Source organism: Hemibagrus wyckioides, linkage group LG22, assembly GCF_019097595.1.
Source record: "Hemibagrus wyckioides isolate EC202008001 linkage group LG22, SWU_Hwy_1.0, whole genome shotgun sequence".
NCBI classification, from domain to species: domain Eukaryota; kingdom Metazoa; phylum Chordata; class Actinopteri; order Siluriformes; family Bagridae; genus Hemibagrus; species Hemibagrus wyckioides.
Window position 1 is genome coordinate 9,704,571 of NC_080731.1, and position 22,932 is coordinate 9,727,502.

The following is a 22,932-nucleotide window of genomic DNA, read 5'->3' on the forward strand; positions in this document are numbered from 1 at the left end:
TTGCCACCTTTACTTGGTGATATACTGGATATGCAATTATGTCATGTTTTAGTTTTGGTTTTATTTTTGAGAAGGCTCTTAGAGATCTTAACTCGCTGCAGATATCAAGAATAAACAGCACAGACACAAGCCTAATTTACATATTGTTTCCATCCCCTACTTTGCACTTGACATAATTCATGCAATTATTGTAAATCACCAGCAGCATACCCACTTTGTGTCCATGCATGGGCAAATTAGCTTGTGTTATTTGAGATCTTAGTAAATCAGAGCCAAGTGTTAATCACTATTCGTTGTAGGGTGCTCCATTTTTCTTCCACGTGTTGAAAACTGAGCCTGATTCATGCCAGCTCTTCGGTCTCAAATATCCTGGACCGAGCTCAGTTCTTAATCTCAATCCCCATCTTGAAGGACATAATTAGCATGAGAGCATCAGGCTCTTGGGTCCTGCAGCAGTAACCTAAGACCGCATGCAGCTCTGACAATGCTTAGGCTGTTAGGTTTGGCTTCAAACTGTCCACAAGAGCCACTCAAAGCACTCCAGGGGAGCATTTCCATTCCCTTTCCACACATACAGGCACGTCGACTTATCTTCATAGAGAATTGTCTCTCTCGTGTTTTGTCTCTCTCTCTCAGCCATGCACTCAAAGCCAAGGGCCAGGGCTTTTTTTTTTCCCTTTTTTTTGTGCTCCAGCTCATTAGCTCATCTCCACCCTCATGGCATTCTGTCTCGCACACTGACAGCTGTTTGAGGACAAATCTAGTGCCTAGTGGGACAGTGTATTTATGTGTATGTGTGTGTGGGATTCCTTATATTAATATTAGCAAATAAAACATCCAGGGCAGGGTTAAATACGCTTTTTTACATTTTATATTAGTTTGAGTTGAAAAGCAAAGATGGGAACAAAGCAAAACCGATTGGTTCAGTGCGATCTCAAGACATGGTAATTCAGACTAATACTGATCTACTAATGACCGAATTATACCGATCAGGCATAACATTATGACCACTGAGAGGTGCCGTGAATAACACTGATTATCTCCTCATCATGGCACCTGTTAGTGGGTGGGATATATCAGGCAGCAAGTGAACATTTTTGTCCTTAAACTTGATGTGTTAGAAGTAGGAAAAATGGGCAAGTGTAAGGATTTGAGCGAGTTTGATGAAGGGCCAGATTGTGATGACTAGACGACTGTATCAGAGCATCTCCAAAACTGCAGCTCTGCAGTGGTCAGTATCTATTAAAAGCTGTCCAAGAAAGCAACAGTGGTGAACCGGGGTCAGGGTCATTGGACGGTCATTGAGCTACTGTTGCTCAAATTGCTGAGAAAGTTAATGCTGGTTCTGATAAAAAAAAATGGTGTCAGAATACTCAGTGCATGACGGGTCAGGGCTGTTTTAACAGCAAAACGGGGGGGACCAACACAATATTAGGCAGGTGGTCATAATGTTATGACTGATCTGTGTAAATACTGTATTCCATCACCTTCATTGTATATAATGAAATATATTGCTATCCAATGATCATAAAATATTGATTTCACTGAGGATCAACTGTATCCAGCTCAAAATATGTTTGATGAGAGAAGAAATATGACAGTAAACACTAGTTTCATCTTCTGTTTCATTCTTCCAAAGTATATGGATTAGTATTTGGATTTCAATGTGGATGTGACCTTTTTTCTGGCCTTTTTTCTCATTTATCACTTTCGCATCACTCCAACTTAAAATTGATCCGAACCACAAATGTGCAGTGGGCTTTTTTTTTTCTTTTTCCTTTTCTTTTTATTTGTGTTAATGAACATGGTCTTCCTTTGTCTTGTAAACTTCGCATATGATTTTTTTGGCTGTTGTTGTGTCACACTCTACACCTCCACTCTCAATGAGCTGGATGTTCTGGCAAGCTGTCTGTTTAAAAAAACTAAACATAATAATGCACCTCTTATTCATACCCCTATTTGTATCTGTTCAGAACACAGTCCAATGGATGGACAGATAACAACACAGACAATTTATGTTTTTTGCTATGTGAAATGGCAGTTTAATACATTGTATAGAAGTATAAAATCGTGTGCTTGTTATTGTTGTTTTTTACTATACACAGTAAATGTCAGCAACACTTTTTTAGAATGCATTCATAATTTACATAATCACCTGCAACATCATGGCAATGCATTTTATCCTGCATGCAAAAATGTATGTTATTGGAATGTTAGTAAATCAGTGGCTAAATGTCTTGATGCTGTTTCATTCCATCCATCCATCCATCCATTCATTGTCTATACCCGCTTATTCCTAATTAGGGTCACGGGGGTCTGCTGGAGCCTATCCCAACACACATAGGGCGAAAGGCAGGGGTACACCCTGGACAGGTCACCAGTCCATCGCAGGGCCGCTGTTTCATTCCTTCATTTCTTTCTCAAGGGATCCAGCAAAAGTAAACACGCTAAATGAAAAACTGCAAAACCAAATATTAGTATTACTAATATTAATCCAACATTAGTGTTATCCATGTACTACTACATAGCCTGGCTAGGATTACAAGCACATTTCCTCATCTTCAGCTGGATTCTCTCTGACCCTAATATAGTACCACAATATATCACAGATCCTTACAGGCTGCATTACCCATTTGGTGTTGAACATTGAATAATCTCCATGTAATTATGATAATGGGATCTCTCTGCAGGAAACTCAGCAGGCAATGACAGGGTTATGAGGAGTAGAGCGATACATTCCAGGCTGTTTTCGTCCACACTAAATACCCATGACATTATTGATATTCATGTAATAATAATGTTCAGAGCTTTGCATTGTTCCTAACTGCGGCTTTCAAAGATCATTTTACCTGTATGTATCCCTACACGCTTGCTTTGAAACTCCCATGTCGCAAACGATCACAAATCAATGGGTTTGATGCAATTACAGTGCAAACACCTGAATAGAAAACATCACAAAATCATCAGTACCCAGAACTGGAACAGAAAGAGAAAATGCTTGGAAAATGTGTCATAAATGTCTGTAAGCCATTTGACTGCACCCATTTCAAGTTATTTCTCTTCTTGTATATTATTTTATTTTATTTTATTTTATTTATTTATATATATATTTTTTTGCTTGGCTGTTCTTAACCAGCCGCCTCTGAAAATGTCAGAGTATCTATTCACACATGAGCCCTTCTGAAAATTTACCAGAAATTGCATAAGGTGTCATCCCAGTAGACTACTGTATCCACCAAGGATTACAACTCTGGCTTGCATTCACACTTTATCCCTTGCACATTAACACTCATTACACTTTCTTTGTACGCTACATAAATGGAGCTTTGCGCTGACTTCATGATATTTCCTCAAGCCAAATGCTCAGATTAAACTCAGGAAGTGTTCTATGCAATGCCAAGTTATGGCCAATTTTGTCCTCAAAGCCTACGGCCATGAATCCTGGATCTTATTAGAGAGACTTCTCAGGGGAATTTAGACTGATTAAGTATTGTTATCTAGACTAAATAAATTGCTGGCAATATGGATTAGATTGTTTATTCATTGTTTCTAATTCTAGATCAATCATGTCCCATTAAATTGTGTCTGAGAGATTATATGGCCAATAGGCTTTACTAGCCCTTATACTGCAGTGCTGTTAAATTCTCTGATTGGCCAGAAGATTAATTTTTCGTTTACAAGGTGGAGAGCAAATCGCTGGTTAATATTAATGTCCTTTAAAAGGGACTCATTCTAAGCCTAATAAAAACTGTTATTGAACAAATAAAAATGCATAACTGGTAAAGTTTCTTTTTTTTTTATTTAAGCAAGCTCACCTTTCTCTTTTTCTCTGAATACAATCAATATGTAATAATTCATTGTACTTCTTTTTAAACATATTGAGCTTCTCTTCATGCATCAAGTTTGTGCTGTTCATGATACATCTGATCTTCTCTATTAATAAAGTACACCAGGTAAGGATGGGTATTTTTAAACCTCAGAAAGTCTCTGTATTTTCAGAAGCGTAAAGAATTTATTGCCTTGAACCTTTCCACCCAAAGCACAAGCACATGACTTGAAAAAATGAAGTTTCATGAACCATTTCATTGCACAATTCAATAATGGTACACCCTATTGTGTTTTGTTCCTTACATATACCAGGGTCTGGGAAAACTACCACACTTTCTGAAAAAGCATAATAGCTAGAGTAATTATTCCTATTAGAGGCTGCTTTGAGCAGCATGTGTTCAAGTATTTGTGATATTTAGTCCAAAGTGTTAGTTTAATTGCTGCATATATTTTTATAGAAGCTTGTAGTAGATTTTTCTTCTTCTCATTTTAGCTCTTTGAGGCTTTGAAAAAAAAAATGAATGAATTTTGCTTCCCAAAAATTCAGCAATGCCTGGGAAGTACAAAACTGACTTACATTGGATTCATTACTTCTAGGAATGAGGACGTTTTTAGTAGTGGGAGAAAGCTATGTCCTTTACTGATTCTATCTATAGCCCCATTGCCATGGCACCAAATGCGTTCACAGGCTAAGAACCTTTGAACGTTGATACTAAAAGGACTGAAATGTCTGCAAACAAGTTAATCAAGAAAAAGACAGTGTTGTGAGCTTCATAGAGCCCTGATGGAGGGATGGGTATTTGGTTGCTCTTCATAGTCTGCTGTTTATGTGGATCTTTATTCAATCAGCAAATGATTGAAGTGTTTTATATGTATATTCATCAGACAAGTGACATAAGTAGCCCCTTTTGTCAGCAAACAATAAAAGATGTCTGGACTAATGTGTGAGTTTGGCAGCAATCTAAGTCTTTATGTTAAGACCAGTTACAGCCAAACCAGCATCGATCAAGGACACTATATCACAAAGTATAATTATCAAAAAAAGTAGTTATTATTAATCAATATGGATCTGTTTACTTTTGTGGATCCGTTCTCAATAAAGCCCGAATGGTGTCACTTCAAACGTTCAGTTGGATCTCTGTCCTAATGGGCTTCTTTTCCTGTCACATTTCATCCCCCTGCTGCCTCGATACAAAATGCTTTTTAGGAAAAAACAGTTGATGCACAGCCTACCAGACATTTGTTCTGCCCAGATCTGCAGGCAGTAGAGCCAGAAAGCTCATCTCTAGCCATAATAGGAAAGTGTAATGAGGTTGCTACTTTTTTTTATGAGAGACCAGCTGTGCCTACACGCAAAGTGAGACTGAGCATTGACCAGTGCTGTCATCATGCCACCATTAACCTTGACTAAACTGAAAACATTTTATTGAGTATTTTGGTCAAGTCGTCAGCCACTCAGGGTTAACATTCCAATTCTTACCCATATTTTATTCTCATTGTCTTTACATCATGTATGGATAATGTTTTTAATACCTGTTTGTTCCATGACTTTAATCCTTTTTATCCAACTTTCTGATCACGAGCCCCGACTCTAGCAAAGCCAATAGCCCAAGGTCGGAAGCACAAATGGTCCCCATTAACTTGCTTGCCCATAAACCTGTACAGCGACATCCATCACTTCGCCGTCCTTGCGAGATAATTCCTATTCGACGGCATATGGCAGCAGGCGGAAATCATTTACTTTACAGCACCCACTCAAGAGGCTAGTCTTTACCTCAAATTTAAAACAGGCCTTTTTACAATGCCCGTGTCTACCATTAAAAGACAAAGAGAAAAGCTAATCTCCAGCTAGCTTCTAAAGTGCTGATTGAGGAAAATGACTTTTTAGCTCCCTGACACGGGTCGTTTCACCTCCATTGGCTTGACCAGAATTACACAGGACCGTTTATAATTACACCCCTTCTCAGTTGAACAAGTTTGACTAGAACAGTGGAAAATCGGATTCAGGATTATGTGTAGCAAATATGACATCCTTTTATTCAAAATGACTGTGCTGGAGAACAACTCTGAAATATTTCATTCAAATAACTGCATAGACCTAGACCATGTAGTGCTTTTTTCCTTTTCCTGCTTGTTTACTGATTATTGATGGTGTGGTGTAGGCCCAAATCATCCCTGAATAGAAATAAATAAATAAATCATCCATTAGCGTATGATGTACAAAGATTTTTCGATGTCTTTATACTTCTATGGACATGTTTAGACATCTAGACACTTTCAAAATTCACACTCAGGTCTTTATGTTCCATTTCTCAGTGGGGTTTTTAAATAACTCAATGCAATGGCTGCCTTGTTTCATCATATTTTTCTTGCCGATAGTCCGGCATGAGATATCCAATAATGCCTGTTAATGGCACCTTCAGGAAAATAAAAACAACAAGGTGAAATGCAGAGGCACTTCTGTGAATGAATCCAGCACAAGCTTGTTAATAGATCCTTCTTCTTGTGCCATGTGATCTTTCTTCTGACAACCAAAAAGCAAATCTATTATGGTGGTTAGAATTTAGGTTTTCTCCTCTCACATTGGGTTTGTCTTCTTGAATAAATCTACACTTTGATCATTGTTGAATTCTTGATTCTGATTGGCCAGTAGGTGTTCATTAATTTTCTAAAAAAAAACAGAGGCTTTAAACAAAGTTCTGACTGTAATTCAATCACAGTTTTATATTAATGCACGTGCTTCAGTGCATTAAGGTTATTTGAAGAAATCAAGGATGATTTATATAGTTACAGTTGACTATGACTGTATATAATAATGAAATCTTGCTGTGGCATTCCTCCTCACTCCAGGAATGGAAACTGTTAGTCACTTACTTGGCTGGTAACATTGGTTCTTAATCAGTTTAAGGTGCAGAAGTTCTCGAACCATCCACAAAGAGTATATTGTAGAAACTCTCAACCGGCCTAACCCTGGCCTTTGATATTCTACACATGCACATATCTGTTCTCTGAGTTACAAGGGAAATATGAAGAACTGAATTATTGAAGATTTAATATTTCAGCCACATGAGACACTGCTATGTCAGAGAACATAGCAGTCCCAGTGAAGCTTACACCGTCTGAAACAGGGCATGTGGGCAAGCCACAATTATTTTATTTTTTTTTCGCTGGGAACCCAGAAAAATGCAAACATGCACGATGACTATATTCTGAGATTTAGTTAGGATCCAGAGCTGAAAGAACGAGTCATTCCATCACAATGACAGTAATTACATTTTCTACCACAGTGCTGTTGAACTGTCGAATCTGTTTGGTCAGACAGCTCTGACAGTAGCGCCGGCTGTAATTCAAATGACAGGTTTATATTAATGTGTTTGCTGTAACGCGTTATCATTCCTACAGTCACAGCTCATTCACAGAGACTCGTATAGCGGATGTGTCACATTATCTAGGGCTAACAATAAAAGGACTAAAAAAAAAAAAAGTGTTTCTATTTCACAATGAAAAGTGAGGTTTTCAGTAAGGACATATTTATCTAACGTTTACGTCCTCACTGCCAGCGCTTTGACCATTCTACCACAGGAAGGTTTTCTGGACAAAGGGTTTTTGATTTCTCCGTAACATGACAAGTCTCTTATTATTAAGTAAAAAAAATAATAATAATAGGCTGGTGTGCTAAGGTAAGTGAACTAACATAAATGCAATTATAAATGGTTACAAAGCACACATTAATAAACTAGGAAAAAATGGCAAATTGCCGTGGTATAAAAGGAATAAAACCGCCAAACTGGGTGTGCTTTTATTTGAAAATAATCGACATTAGGGTGGTGGAAACAGATATGCCTTTACTGTAGCAACTAGCTCATTTTAAAGCTGTTTATATAACCATGAGAGATGGAGATGGAAAACATCTTACATTAGCTACTGAATATTACAAAATATGAATTTTAGTGTACTTTCGTATGCAACTGTGGTACATAATTAGCATAATGGAAAAGAATGCAGCAAAAATAAACTACCACCTTCTAAATCTACAATAGATGTCATTGTTTCATGCAGTTTACAATGCATTTACTGAAGTAAACAAGTTGTGGAGTCCTTCCATTATAAACTTGTTAGAGCTAAAAGGACAGCTATAAAAGATTTAAGATGTAATATTTTAAGTCTTTACTTACCACATTGAGTTTGAGCTCCATGTTAAGAACCCCTCCGCTGTCCAGGACTGGCATGAGATTAATGGCAAACACTGCTGCCCGGTCTGGAGGAATAGAGATGTTGGGCCCAAAGAAAATATAGAAGTGCACAGAGAAGGTGTCCAACTCATTGCGTAATGTAGGTCGGATTGGCCAGCACTTATTGGTGTCAGCGGTGGGAGCCAAGTAGATGATGCTGTTCTCAGCCTTCAGCAGTGGACTCTGATCCGAGCCGTTTCGTGCCAGGTTGGGCAAGCTGGCAGCCGGCAGTGTTTCCGACAGAGAAAAGCCCATCGCTGTGCCAAATGACTGGGGCATGTTCATGGCAGATGAGCCTTTAGTGATGCTCGGCTTGGAGCAGTCTAAAGAGAGAGGATCAGAGGATCAGGATTCAGGTTGAAATTCATAAGGTGTGCACTGACTGAGTATGAGAATGATAAAGGATGACAAAGGAGCAAAGTAAATGTGAAATGAAGATGTTGCACTCTCTAAGGAAAAGGCGACAGGGTGATTTAAGCATCAGGTCAGAGCAAAGATAAAAGTATCTACCTGTCAATCCTCCACATCCGTGAGCTACACGTCTGAGCTTTATCACTGTAGGAATATCTCAATCTTTCCTTTCTAATTTTATTCAGAAATTCAACCACAGCCTTACATTTCTGATCGATTTTTTATTTATTTTCTTGCTGGTGTGAGTGTGTGTATTATATACGTATTGCATATTGAGAAAACTGGAGTGTCTCAAGGGTAGCAGGGTTTCTACAATAAAGAAGCCAAGGCATATTGAAGCAGGCAGAGGACTCTTTCTAATTGTAAAGTTTAAGCACCTTCCCTCATATTAATAAACTTAATGGCTTATTAATAAAGTTAATGGCTTAGTTTCAATCTTAAATTAATAATCACAGATTTATCTTTTGAGCTTTGTTGTCTGGATTAAATGTGGCTTATTTATCTTTTGGGATTGAAGAGTTAGTAAGAAATTAGGATTTTTATTTATTTATTTATTTATTTAAGTGCATTTAAGACAACACACTTTGACCATAAACTATAACTATACAGTATGAACTATAAAATAACAGTAGAATTAAAATATAATAAAAGCAATATAATAACACATAAAAGAAATGACTATAACCTACTGAAGCTGAGCAAATCAGTGGTACTTTTGCTTGCACATTCTTCAAAGTACACAATTTAAATATTGTATGTTCATGCATGTTGTATGTTCATCATCATGTTGATGATCAGGTTAATACCTATGGCACAAAATCATTAAAAATACATGTCTCTTTTTAATGCTAGACACATTAAATTTATTTAAATATATGAAAATTAATATTTAGGAATAGTTAAAGGAATTATGTGACCTGTATTCTGGGAAGCAATAGTAACCCATATAACCAGGGGCACCGAGGCCATAAAAATCAGAGGGAGAAACAAAGGACCTGTCATATCTGAAAGAACCCTTCATTAGTATGTTAATTGTATTCCATTTAGCCAGTGTCTCTGATCAAATCAAGCCATTCTTCCACTCCTCCAAGATTATTGCCAAGCCATCGGAAAATGATAATGGGCTGAGGCATGCAATTAGAGATTTTTGTCTAGATCTGGGGAACCAGAAGCATCAACAAGCGGATGCTTTCTGCATCCCAACCAGCTGGACACAGTTTTCAGTATGTTAGACCACAGGTGGTGCTGCAGGAGGAACACATTTTGAGAAGAAGCAAAACTGACTTATCTGATATCTGCATTTTAACCATGTATTATTTTTACTCACTGGTGAAAACTGTAGTCTGGATAGATAGGGTTACACCTAAGCTACCCATGCCTCAGCATCTCACAGTATTTATAGCAGTTGTTTTTTTAGAAAATATTCTTTGTTTTAGTAAAGTCAAGAAAAGACCGTTTGCGCAAATCATCGAGGCGCTGCCTTAATCATAACCCTCGCTCCGTTTTACATCCCTGTTGGATGTTTGCCTTCAAACAAAGATGAACATATTGCTGTAGCAGTGGGAGTGCTCACTGACATTTTCAGCTCTTCCTGCTACTCAAAAATTTGGATGTGGGCACAATGGCAAGACAAACAAGCAAAGATTACAACCAAACAGTCCAGGATCTAGGCACCAAAATGAAAGTATTTCATTTTCCATGAGGTGCTACTCCCCGAGCCCATTAAACTTGTATTCCTCCAGCTTTTTCTCAATGCTACAGTGCCATCCAATTGTTCTCCTGTGTTCTCCAGATATTACAGGGTAATAGGTGCTCAGCATTTGTCCACAAGAGTGACATTCACCACAAATAAGCAATTTGCAGGAGGGGAAAAAAAAAGTCGCATGACCAGCATGATCCACTGCAGCGTGCTCACATTCACTCCCTTGGAAATAACCAGCATCATCTCACAAGTTAAAGTGGCTTCATGCCTTCTGGAAATTTATAACAAAGCTAGCATCTGTTGATGAAAATATATGCAAGGCTGCCTTGCAAGATCAAAGTGTGCTTTATTGCTTCAGGCTCAGGACTAATACAACAGGAGTTTAACAAAGAGCAGCTGCACACAATAGTGAAAGACAAAATAACACAAAAGTAAAAAGGACCTTACAGGAAATTATATACAAGTATCTTAGTCTTTAGTAGGACTTGACACACTAGGTAAGACACACTTACTCTATCCTTCACTAGTTCTAATTAAACGTTGTTCACGGACCATGAAATAGGCAACACTGTGTGACAATAAAAGTGCACACCACCAGCTATAAGTGCAGAGATAAAGCTGAAACTACACTATCATTACCTTTTTTCCATCAATACAAATCTGCTTGAGCAATGACAGCACTCCAATGTGTAAAAATGCACTGAAATAGACCTGGGCTTGTAACTAGTGTAGACAATCACATTCTCAGTTGTTTCTTCTGTCATTTACTCTTTCACTTTGTTTGTTTTTTTTTGCTCTGGATTTCCAGCCATTATTAACGCCAACCAGGTTATTACTCCTTTGCTGCATTGATGACTTCCTGTCTCCTCACTGGGGCACACCAATAAAACCCAAGTGAATGTTATCTTTTGGCAGGTAATGAGAGGAGCGCTGAACCTGATATAGATTTAAAAGCCGTGTGTGAAAAGAGTGGATAATGTCAGTGAGATTAACAGGGCTATAAAACGTCTAAGCGAGTATGGGCAGGTGTGTAGCTGTAAAACCATTTCCAGTAATTGTCTTGTAGCAGGTGGGGGGTGTTTTTTTTTTAACATGGATCTGAACTGGAAGAGATCTGTTTGGGGATGAGCTAGTGGGATAATGACTAGTGTCACACCTGAGTCCTGTTATACCACATAAATTTATGTGATCTCTTATTTCTTCTGTCTCCATCTCAATCACTCTATCAGGGGTGAGCTGAGTGTGTGTGTGTGTGTGTGTGAGAGAGAGAGAGAGAGAGAGAGTCAGTAGAGCAAGCTGAGTAAGTGGTGAGCAATCTCCAATTTTGTTAAGCAAAGGTTTTACATTTACTCTTGGGACACAAGAATACCTCTATACCTATTAAATATAAGATAAAGATTAAACTGAAACTAGGGCATATACTATAAGATTTTTTAATGCTTTCTTGAGGCTTTTTTGGAAACACTTATTTTCAGAGGTTTTTATTTATTTATTTAATTTCTCACATCTTTCCATTTTAGACCTCAAGAAATGTAGACCTTTTTTTTTTGAGCACTGAGATAAATCAGGTTAACATATTAAAAAAATATCAGAAGGTAGCTGAGGACAAGAAGCATGAATTTTATTCCTCACCATTTCTGAGTCCAGAAATTAGATCTTATATTATTCATTCATTCATTTGTTCTTCAATAACTGCTTTATCCTGGTCAGTGAATCTGAAACATATCCCAAGAACCCTGAGCAATAGTTTCGGTCAAGGTTATGCAGAAACCAGCATTGTACTACATTAGCCATCAGCCCCAGCATGTCAAACAACCATGTCACATGACCCATTGAAACACACTACCACCCCAACGTTGTTGCTTTGTATCTTCTGCATAGGTGTATGGTTAGATAAACCTAAACTCTTGATCTGTATGCATAATCATGACAACTGTGGTATTCTACAGCATGAATTTCTTATAATAGATTCATATCACTCTTAAGTCTTATTGTATTTCGAAATTAGTGTTTTCTCCAAAATAGTCAAACCTTAGTTCAGAATTTGGAATTGTACTGTAATTGTTATACTATATTTTTATGTAAGTATAATAAATATATTATTTACCGACAATTTACAGCAATATATTAGTTTAAATTAGTAATGAAAAGGAATAAGTAACTCCTTTGACTGTGCTGAGGGTCAAAAATGAATGACTCAATATCTTTAAATCACAGATAAAACTGTAAGATGGAACCTTTATAATTCAACGCTCCTGAAGTATTAAAAGAATAATAAATCAAATGTGAGCCAGGGTTGAGAGTAAGCTGAAAATTTTTTTTTTTTCCTCCACAAAACTCCCACTGTGGGTCTCAGAGAAGATGAATGAGTGGAGTGGACAGCTGAGAAGTGGGAGGCTGGCACATGTTTGTGGAGTAACTTCCACCCTCAGTCTTCCACCTACGCCAAATCGCACCTCTAAGTAGTGATGCTGTCGACTCCATTGTGTATTTCCAATTAGCACTTCTTCTTTCTTTTTTTTTTTTTTACACAGTGGATTTTTTTTCTCCTTACATGTTCCTCGGCAATCTCGCAGCTGCAGTGCCGGCAGGAGAGCGCCGGTATAGGAAAGGAGATGCTGTATGTAATCATTTGTATGTAGAACCAGGGGCTGTGTTGGCCCTTGACTGAGCTCGACTTCAGCAGAGGTCAAGCAAAATATCACACAGCGCGGCTCCTGCTGTATTGCTATGGTAACTGAGCCTGCTAAGAGAGACAAGGTGCAAGGAAAAGAGCACATTAGACAAGGCTACTCCAGGAAGACTAGACTTCTTCCCTGCAGACTTCTAACAATGTATCGCTGAATGCTCCGCTGTGACTGATATCAATTTCAAAAAATCTGGTTCAATATGCAAGCGACTTAATACTAAAGCCAGTACCTAGCCCCATTTTCCTGCACACAGGGGGTTTTCAATAAGCAGCTTCCGAAGAAGAAGAAGAAGAAGAAGAAGAAGAAGAAGAAATTCCAGAGGGGTCTCTCATATAAGTCATTTGGAATTTTGATGGACAGGAAATCACTTGACACTTGATGAAGGTTTGATATGTTGCTTTATCTATTTCGCATTTCAAAGCCGGGATTTCAAAAGACTGGCATGACAGCTAGACAGTGAGATGATGACTCCCTATACCTTGACAGTTTCCACTTAAACAGCATGTCTATATGAAATATTTATAAGATGCCATTTTCAACAGGCTACTATTCATGGCATTTCTCTTGTGATGCATGTTGTTGTAATACCTGTTAGAAAAAAGACCAAATTTTGTCTTCAATATGTGGAGTCAAAAATATATACACATATACAACTACCGTCTACAGCTGATTGTGTTTTCCTGTGCCTTGCCAAAATCTGTGCTTGATGACATTATACCCATCAGCCCCAAGACCTTATAACATGTCTCACAGACCACTCACACCTGTTCTCTGTTATCCCTAAACAGCACTGGCACATATGTCAAGGTTTCTGCACATTTCATTATCAAGCTTTTGTCATTATCCTTGCATACCTAGTGTATAATTATGGTTCATGGTGCACTGTTTTGGCTGTTTATGTTACCCTGTTTTGCTGTAACTTCCTAATGCAGCCTCCTCTACATAATATTGACACCTGGACATTGAGGTCTAACTGCACTGACTTTCCTTTACACTTCCTTCCCAGGAAATGAAGCACCAGCTACAATAAACAGTATATTGGTTATACCACATCATCATTAGTGCTACACATTAACCCAAAGCCATTACTGCGGCATCTGCATGGCAACTCAATATTGCTCTGAGCAATGCAAATTACTGACTCATCTGAATCATGTTTATGAGACACACAGCTCTACGATAAGGCAAGTAGAGGCTCAGTGGTTAAGGCTTTGGGCTACTGATGTGAGTTCAGATCCTGGCATTGCAAAGATCGCAAGATCCTTCACCTTGATCTGCTCAGAACTGCAAGAAGCTTTGGATAAAAGCATCTTCTGAATGAATAACTGCAATATTACCATTACCATATGTATTTTTTTTATGGATTTATTTTTCTATTGCCTTTTTTTCCCCCCATACTTTCCCAATATGTTTTATTTTATCGTATCTTATTTGAATTCTCATTTTTATTCTTTTACCTTATTTCTATTCTTTTACTTTAGTGTTCTGTTTTCAAATCAAGGACAGGCATTAAAAGCATTTCACTGCATACCGTACTGTAAGTAAAAAATTTTTATTTGTATTTGACATTTAGCTGTAAACTAGGGATATAAGTGAAAATGAATACATTATTTGGACTGAACAGATAAAATGGATCATCATGTTCTATACGGAACGAATACAGATATAAAAAGGAGGAACAGTATTTTTTTATTATTTCTTTTTAATAAATGTAAAAAAAAAAAAAAACATTTTCATTATATAATGGATTTTTCTTTTATTTATTTTTTTCTATTGGAAAAAGGGCGGAATGCGGAATGCATCAGAAGTGTGATCCTGTTCAGATATGACAAACAAGCATCATGTTGTGTGAAATATCACATTTTTTTATGTTTATTTATGCCATGCTGACATTAAAGGCATTTTTACTTTGTTTTTTCTTGTTGTTTTTTTGGATGTATAATGGTAATCATTTAAATAAAAGCCGTTCTGCTTTAGGTAACTTCCATTTCATGTTTACATCCAAATATAGAGCTAAATATTTATTAAAAAGATAATGCAAATGCATATTCCAATAGTGGCATTGGGTACGACGTCTATACTTCTGGTGAGAAATGCAAAGGCTTAGTGCTAACTTGAGATTTTTTTTGTATTCCGAAAGAGCATCTCAAAACTCTGCCTCAGGCTTGCAGATGGATCTTTTTCTGAAGTGTTTAAAATTCCTTATTGTTCTACAAAACCTTCTGTCTGGTGCTCAAAGGGTGAATGATAGCTCCAAAATATGACGACAGCCTTTGTAGAGACACCAGCATTTTTTTCTGGAACAGATTATTTACTGGTGTGTCTTATTTTACCGCTTATTTCTGGGTGTATCACAACAACCTGTAGTCGTCATAGCTGAGCAGCACAAATGAAGTCATGTACAGTAAATAATTAGGGTTGTATACATTTTCTGAAATTTTATAAAACTTCTGGTCTGGTATGCCATGTTGTGGGTATTATTTACTTAAACTGATCAACTTTTGCTCTTGGCAGACATCTAAAAGCGTGAAGCTGAATATTCTAGCCACGACAAGCCATGCAGTCTGTGCACAGACCTCTTGCTGCAAAGAACATGGAGCACCAACCTCTGGATTTTGGATCTGAGTAATTGCAAGAACCTTTAGTGTAATCTGTTAACACCAATCCCCACACTGAAAGAATTTAATCTGTGACAAATTAAAACAAGCTTCTTCTTTTTAAATAGGGAAAAGAACATGAGGAAGATAGAAATAAAGATATAAATCAATATAAAATGACATTTTTGGCCTCCAAATCAGATTATTTGCTTGTGAAGCCAAGCGCAACTACAACCACTAATGATCATAGATACTATAATACTGAGAATCATGTGAAGAGGCTTGGATGCGGCTGAGATGTTTCTATCCCAGACTGTAGATTTCTGCATCTTATGAGTGACAGTCATAGTGGATGATTACAGATGAGTAAAACCCCCTCTAGATGTCCATTTAGGCTGATATTCTTTTGATTCAGTTTTGTCCAATCAATAGAAAAATGACACAAAATGACAGATGAGTTTTTAGTTTTGAGGTTTGAGCAAAATGGTGAATCCAGAAAGGTGTAATGAACTTAAAATGTGTGGGTCTGTGTGGTTGTGTGTGTGTAGTGGTTTGCTGAACATTAGTCTTATTATACCATCAATGAGGCCTTGCACTGTTTAGTCCTACTAATAGTTTTGTTATTGTTATGCTATTAGTAGACAGACTATATTTAGTACCCCCATTTGCTATTATAATAGCCTCCACTCTTCTGGAAAGGCTCGCCACTAGATTTTGTATAATGGCTGTGGGGTATTCGCCCATTCAGCCACAAGAGCATTAGTGAGGTCAGGCTGATGCTCTGATGTTAGGTGAGGAGGACTGAGACGCAATCAGTGTTTTAATCCACCCCAAAGTTGTTCAGTCGAGCTGAGGTCAGGGCTCTATGCAGGCTACTCGAGATCCTACCTGGAGCTCACATTGTGCACAAGGGCATTGTCGTGCTAGAATATGGTTGGTCTTTTAGCACCGGTGAAGGGAAATTGGAATGCTACAGCATACAAAGACATCAAGATTGTCTGCTTTCTACTTTGTGGCAACTGTTTGGGGGGAAACCCACATACAGATGTGATGGTCAGTTGTCCATAAACCTTTGGCCATATAGTAAATTTTAGCCCCTTTCTGTTTTAAATTTCACAACCAGTCATCATTAAGTATTAGTACAGATTATTTTGATGATTTTTGGTGATTTTGCTTCTAAGGAAGCCATTGATCTGTAGATGTATCATCAGACCTTTCCTGATTTGGTATTTGATTTCAGAATTATCGTTTGCAGAGTCAAAAGACATGGCACATTAAGCAGTGTAAATAATTGATTTGTCTTCTGTATGCCTACTAATTTAGTGCATTGACTCTGGGGGTTAAGCAATATTCTTCCAAACATCCCGGTATTCTTAGCTACACCATCTACCTAGAGGTTACTCATGATTATTAACTGAACTTCACTTATTATCACCTTTCATACACCATTAAATTGAATGATTTCCTGAAGGATATGTAAAAACAAAGCCAGATATCTGAAATATCTCAATTGTCATTCATCAGAAAAAGCAAACCTGTGAAGAAGAGAAGAGAAAGAAAACTCTGCCACGTAGACATAACTAATCCATTTCTCACAACTTAAGGAATTACAGAAGTCAGTGAGCAATAACTAAATGGATACTGATATAAATAGATATATTTTATGAGCCACGGTGCTAAATGTAGGTGAGATGCCTTCATCCTGTCAAAAGGTGTAATGCGACAAAAGTCAGTGTGAATACATGCAACTAAAAGTGGCAGCCTTTCATTAGCGACAGTGAATCTCTGTCTAGGGCAAAATTATGTTACTGAACAAAAATTCATTTATGGTATTTGGCAGACATCCTTATCCAGAGGGACTTTCATTTTACACACCTGAGGGTTAAGGGACTTGCTCAAAAGCCCAGCATTGCTAGCTTGGTGGACCTGGGATTCAAACTTACAACTTATTACAACTATTACAACTTAATTGCAACAGAAAGCTTACTTGACTTAGTTGTTATGTTTGTCGCACCAACAACTGACAAAAGCAGTCTTCACAGCAGCAACTAATGGAATAAGCCTTTATAACTGTTTACGTAGGTCATGAAGCTCTATAACAGCTACCTTTATGTAAAGTGTCAATGGTTATTTAATTAATATTTTACAGACATCACTATTATGGGTTTTGTTAACATCACATAAAAAAAAACACCTTTGTTAAAATTGCATATCCAGCAGCAAAAAAAAAAATTTAGAAAATAAATAACAAAGATTTGTTTGAGATGGAAGAATAGTAAGTATTCAGATCTACAACAGACTGTCATACAGTCTTTCTGGGATAAGCACTGCAGATACTAGGCCAGAAGTACATTCATTCATCTTCAATTACTATTGCTCAGGGTTGTGGTAGATTCCCGCATGAGGTGGGAACACAGCTTAAATCCGCTAAGCTTCATCTCAGGCTTTCAACAACAGGAACTACACAACTCCTCTTGTTTGACAGTAAACCTTACATGAGAGTTTTCCGCTGGACTGAAAAATGTAGTCGCTTCTGTCCTGGCTCTATTGTGACGAAGATAAAAAAGCTCTTTCCTGTGTCTCAGCATTATCCGAGAGCAATGTCAACCAAGGTCTTCCTGCACCTTGTAAGATGGATGAGAATCCTCTGGAACGTCTTTAGTATCTAATGCACAAGGCTTGTCCACACAGAGTGGATTTAAAGTTTAATATTGTACGTGAGGCTTTCACAGAATGAGGACAGAAACGTACAGAGCGCAAAGCTGGGAGTTTTTGTAATCTTTTATTGCTATTAAATATATTGTATTATGGGATTTTTGTCAGTTAAACACTAAACACTATCTTACTTAATTAACCGTAGCTAATGCTTGTTAGCTTGTTCTGTATAAACTGTTATATTAGTACATTCCTACAAGGTCTTGCATTTATTCTGGTGTGCATTTCCAAAGCTTTATCTTTTGTATGTTTTTCTATACCACTATCAACCATATTTCAAATAAATACTTGAATTATTTTCTCATTTACTAGTAAAATAAATCCTTTGCTTTGCATTTTCTACCTTCCCTTGTGATCCTGCTACCTGCACAGTGAATTCAATGCTATTCTTTAACTTTAACACAAGCCCACAGAACCAAAACACACTAAACCTATTTAATTGCCTCTCTCAAGGCCCAGAGTCTTGATAAGGATGGGTAAGCATAGTCAAGGAATGCAACACTATCTATGCTCCTGCTTTGATAAGAGTTCTTGTGGAGAGAAGGAAGCTCATTTCATTTCACATCTGACTCTTTTTTTTACTATTCTTTCTCTCTCTCTCTCTCTCTCTCTCTCTCTCTCTCCTCTGTAATAAATGTTACGCTTTCTTTTTTTTTCTTTTTTTTGCCCTACTTCTCCTGCCTCCTCTACTATAAGTGTCAGGGTGGTTGTTGAAAAAGAAGCTTATCAGGCTTCGTTTAATATTTTTCACCATCCCAGAAATCTAAATACTTCCTATTTTATGTTCGGTACATTTCTTACAAGTAGCATTTAGCCAAACAGACAAATGACCCATAAACCTAAGGGTGGTCCTTTGCTTTTAAAGCGATGTGTGTGTCACCAGAGCCAGTTTAATAAGCCTCGGGGCAAATGTAAACAAGATGGACTTGTTAATTCAGACATATGTCTGACACTTTTCTCTGACTGGCTGCACACAGTAAATAGATTTTGCTTAAGTTTTCTGGAGCTCCAGACAGCAATTCTAAAAGAAAAAAGGGCCAGTACCACGTGCTTGAGTTTCTTGCACATTTCATAGCTTATCATATGCATTTTCAGAAATGTTTATATGTTCATGTTTTGTTTGGTTTGGGTTGATTTTTTAATTACTAGTATGTCCAGGTATGTTTCCACCTGCCACAGGAGAGTTTCTTCCTAATATCTGCACCAAACATTATTGCCTCTAATTATGTTAATTACACAATGAACTATACATGAATTCTGATGCCATGCCAAAAATCTTAATTATTTATTTACTTAACTATTGATTTATGCTTTCTCTTTAAATGTGGAAAGTTGCAGAATAGGAGGGTTAGGGTTAGCAAACAACAACCCAACAACTTACTAGCTACATCATAGCATAGTAATATATATATATATTAGTAGTAGTGTCTGTATATATAGATCCTTGCTAGAATTCAATACTACTACTACTACTACTACTACTATTAATAATAATAATAATAATAATAATAATAAATGTATTTGGAAGCGGCGATCTGTGGGGTCCAGGCACCCTTCGGAAACAGCACTAACCATGGGCAGCTCTTTTCACAGATCTTTTGAAATGCTGTCAAAATGATGGAAGCTCGGTGCATTCAGTGCATAACATTGTGAAATGGCTGCTAAAGCAGTTGCTGGTGGCCATGTTTTTACATAATCTAGTCATCATTATAAACAATCTAACTGCCATAATAATGCCGTACACCAAAGTGCTTTCCATTGATTTAATTGAATGGCATCTTGTGGCTATTTTCTTTTTCAAATCTTAACATTTTGTTGATAATTATTAATATTCAAATTATGATTCATATTTTGACACAAATTTGTGAGAATATGCCAAAATTGGTTCATCCTGTAAATATTAATATTATCGATAATCATTAATATTATGCTTAATAATTATAAACAGTTGAATTCAGGCTCAATCTCTTAATACGAGCAGCAATAAAAAGCAAAGAAAATGAGGCTGAAATGAAGTGACTGCCACGATTCTGTGACCAAAGAGCTTGAAATGAGTGAAGGAACATTAAACAACACTCTATACTTGCATGGAGATATTATTTTTCAGAATGCCACTGTTATGCTTGTGATCAATCATGTTCTGATCAATCCTTCACACCTTCTGCAGCATTAAATAAGCCCTGCAACATCTGCCCATGGCTCAGTTCGAACTTGTTTGTCTTGCTGTGTGGAGCAGACTGCAGGTAATTAGTTTACCGAGACCAATGGCCTGTGTTGCTGCCCTAGCCTTGCTTCGTTTCACTAATTGACTGTGCAATAGGTGCTCTGTAGGCATATCACCACAAATTAAGGCCATTAAATGAGAGATAATGGAAATACTGCTTTACGTTTCTTTAATAAATAGCTTCTTTCCCCCACATTCCTTTTTTTAGGTACTTATATCCAGAGTTATTCTTATGTATATAAAGATATCTTTAGATATATCTTATCATTAAATATAGAAGTTGTTTCCCTTAATCATTTAATCATTATTTAAACACAATATAATAGCCGTTCTTTATGTCCTAGACATAAAAAGAGATCCATTTATAATATATGATCATTAAATACACTGGGTTCCAAAAGTCTGATACCAATAAACAAAATACTTCTATTTTGCAAGCTTTAAATTTGATACAAAACATATGGAATATTTTCATAAATTTGAAGATTTCATCATCAGTAGTATGTCTCCATTTCATTTGAATGACAGTGTGCACTCGAGCTGGGTTCCAAAAACCTAAAAATTTATGTTAGACCAAAACTATGTCAGTGTCACATGAACATAGGTTTTAATGGAAGGGATTAGACTCAGGAAAACTTTAGCTTTTGTGCAAAACAGTTAACATTAGTTAACAAAAACAGTTGTCAATATCACAAATTTGCTCACATCTTAATAGAGACCTAGAAATAGGTCAGAATTATGAGTTATCAAGAAACATAAAAAAAATTAATCTGACTTTTGGACCGCTCTGCAAAACTCTGATGATATATTAAATGACACTAGAGTAAAGAAAAAGCTGTATCATTACATACATGAAAATTAAACCTTGTCTACTCTTATTATGAAAAGTGGTTACATAAACAGCACCTTTATAAGTACATTCTTACATTATTGTGTATTGTACATTAGTGTGTGTTCGCTGTTTACTTTTACATTTACATGAGCATTGAAACGTAAAAGCATCTAAAACCGTGTTGTTATACTAGGCCTAAGGCCTTCAGCTGTAACTCTAACCTGACTGTTTATAAGCATCTCCCTGGGCCATGCATAAAATATATGCTGTGTTATACAGCATACATAATGCCTTATCGTGCTTGACATGGTCCTGCATCAATGCTCATAAGTAGCTATAACAATGTCGGGTTAAATTGCATAATATAATTTCTATTCCTAAAGACAAATACTAAAGTAATATACTATAACACAGGCTGGTATAATATCTCTAGTGCATGCTATAGTGCAAAGTCTATTTATTATGCATTACCGCATTGGGTATGTGGTGTTTTGTGTGTGTACTGGAAGCAGGATGCAAGTGCATAAAATCAGCAAGTCTCTCAGCATGTATTTTAAGGGTAAAATCCAGTAATCATGCTCATATCTCCAGCAGAAGTCAAATCACAGGCGGATGGCGACAGATACTAATCGAATAGATACTAATCCATTGTCAGACAATTGATAGTCAGAATCAAGAAATCCAGCACTGGTTGAAAAATCAGTATTAGAAATACAAAGCCAAGGAAGGCAGGAAACAAATGCACAATAATGGCAAGACTTCACAAAGGCACAAAGACACAGGAGGATATAAATAGACAGAATAATCAAAGCCTTAATACAGAACACATGGACACAATCGGGAAAGAACACCAATAACAGGACCGAGGTGGAGACAAGACCTGAATCACAATATAAAGGCACATGTCAGTGTTAACAAAAGCGCACATGACAGGAAATTAATAAAAGAAAAAAAAAAAAAAATCATGTCACAGATAATGTGCTGCACATCAAGAGGAGACATTTCTATATTGAGTATGTACTGTGCATGTGTAGCTACGTATGAACATTTCTGGGTGATTACGCCAGCATTATAGACTTATTTATAATACACTATGCATTTTATGCATGCCACCACAAACATTTATAAATCAAACTGTAGGATCTATAAAATATTGTGTATAGTATATTTAAACAGATTTACAATGCACTATGGATCCACTGATTCATTTGAAGTGTTGTTCTCATGCCAACCACTGCAGGACATTGACTTCTACTCCCACTTGTTCCTTTGTGGTTTGAGTTTAATGTGCAAGAATAAGCAAATCAAACGAGTCAAATGTATTTACAGGGCGATGGGACGACTCTGAAGTAGTGTTACATAACCTTTTCATTTGCTCTATTTTGTGAATTGTTCCACGTTTAACTATAGCACTCCTAACTTCTAAGTACTGTGTTGCTAACTTGTCTCGGTTTTTATAATGTGCATGCATGGCAATTGGCAGACACCTTTATTCAGAGCAACTCTCATTTAACTTTATCTCATTCATACTGAGCAATTCAGGGTTAAGTGCCTTGCTCAGGAGCCCAGCAGTGGCAGGTTAGTGGTCCTGGGATTTGAACTCACAACCTTCCAATCAGAAGTACAACACCTTGACCACTAAGCTCATGAATAGCCTCTGTTTAGACTGCCAGCCTAATCCACAGACTGATTTGTGACCAA

At 37.1% G+C, this 22,932-nt stretch overlaps 1 protein-coding gene across 2 annotated transcripts in view; it reads right to left on the reverse strand.

Annotated features, from left to right (window-relative positions):
• The window catches only part of tmem8b (transmembrane protein 8B), a 128,593-nt gene that overhangs the window by 24,862 nt on the left and 80,799 nt on the right, over window positions 1-22,932 (reverse strand). For both annotated transcript variants that reach the window (XM_058375204.1, XM_058375203.1), the window contains one exon: window positions 8,004-8,383. In XM_058375204.1, the coding sequence (XP_058231187.1) occupies window positions 8,004-8,383 (380 nt within the window). The remainder of the gene's footprint in view (window positions 1-8,003; window positions 8,384-22,932) is intronic.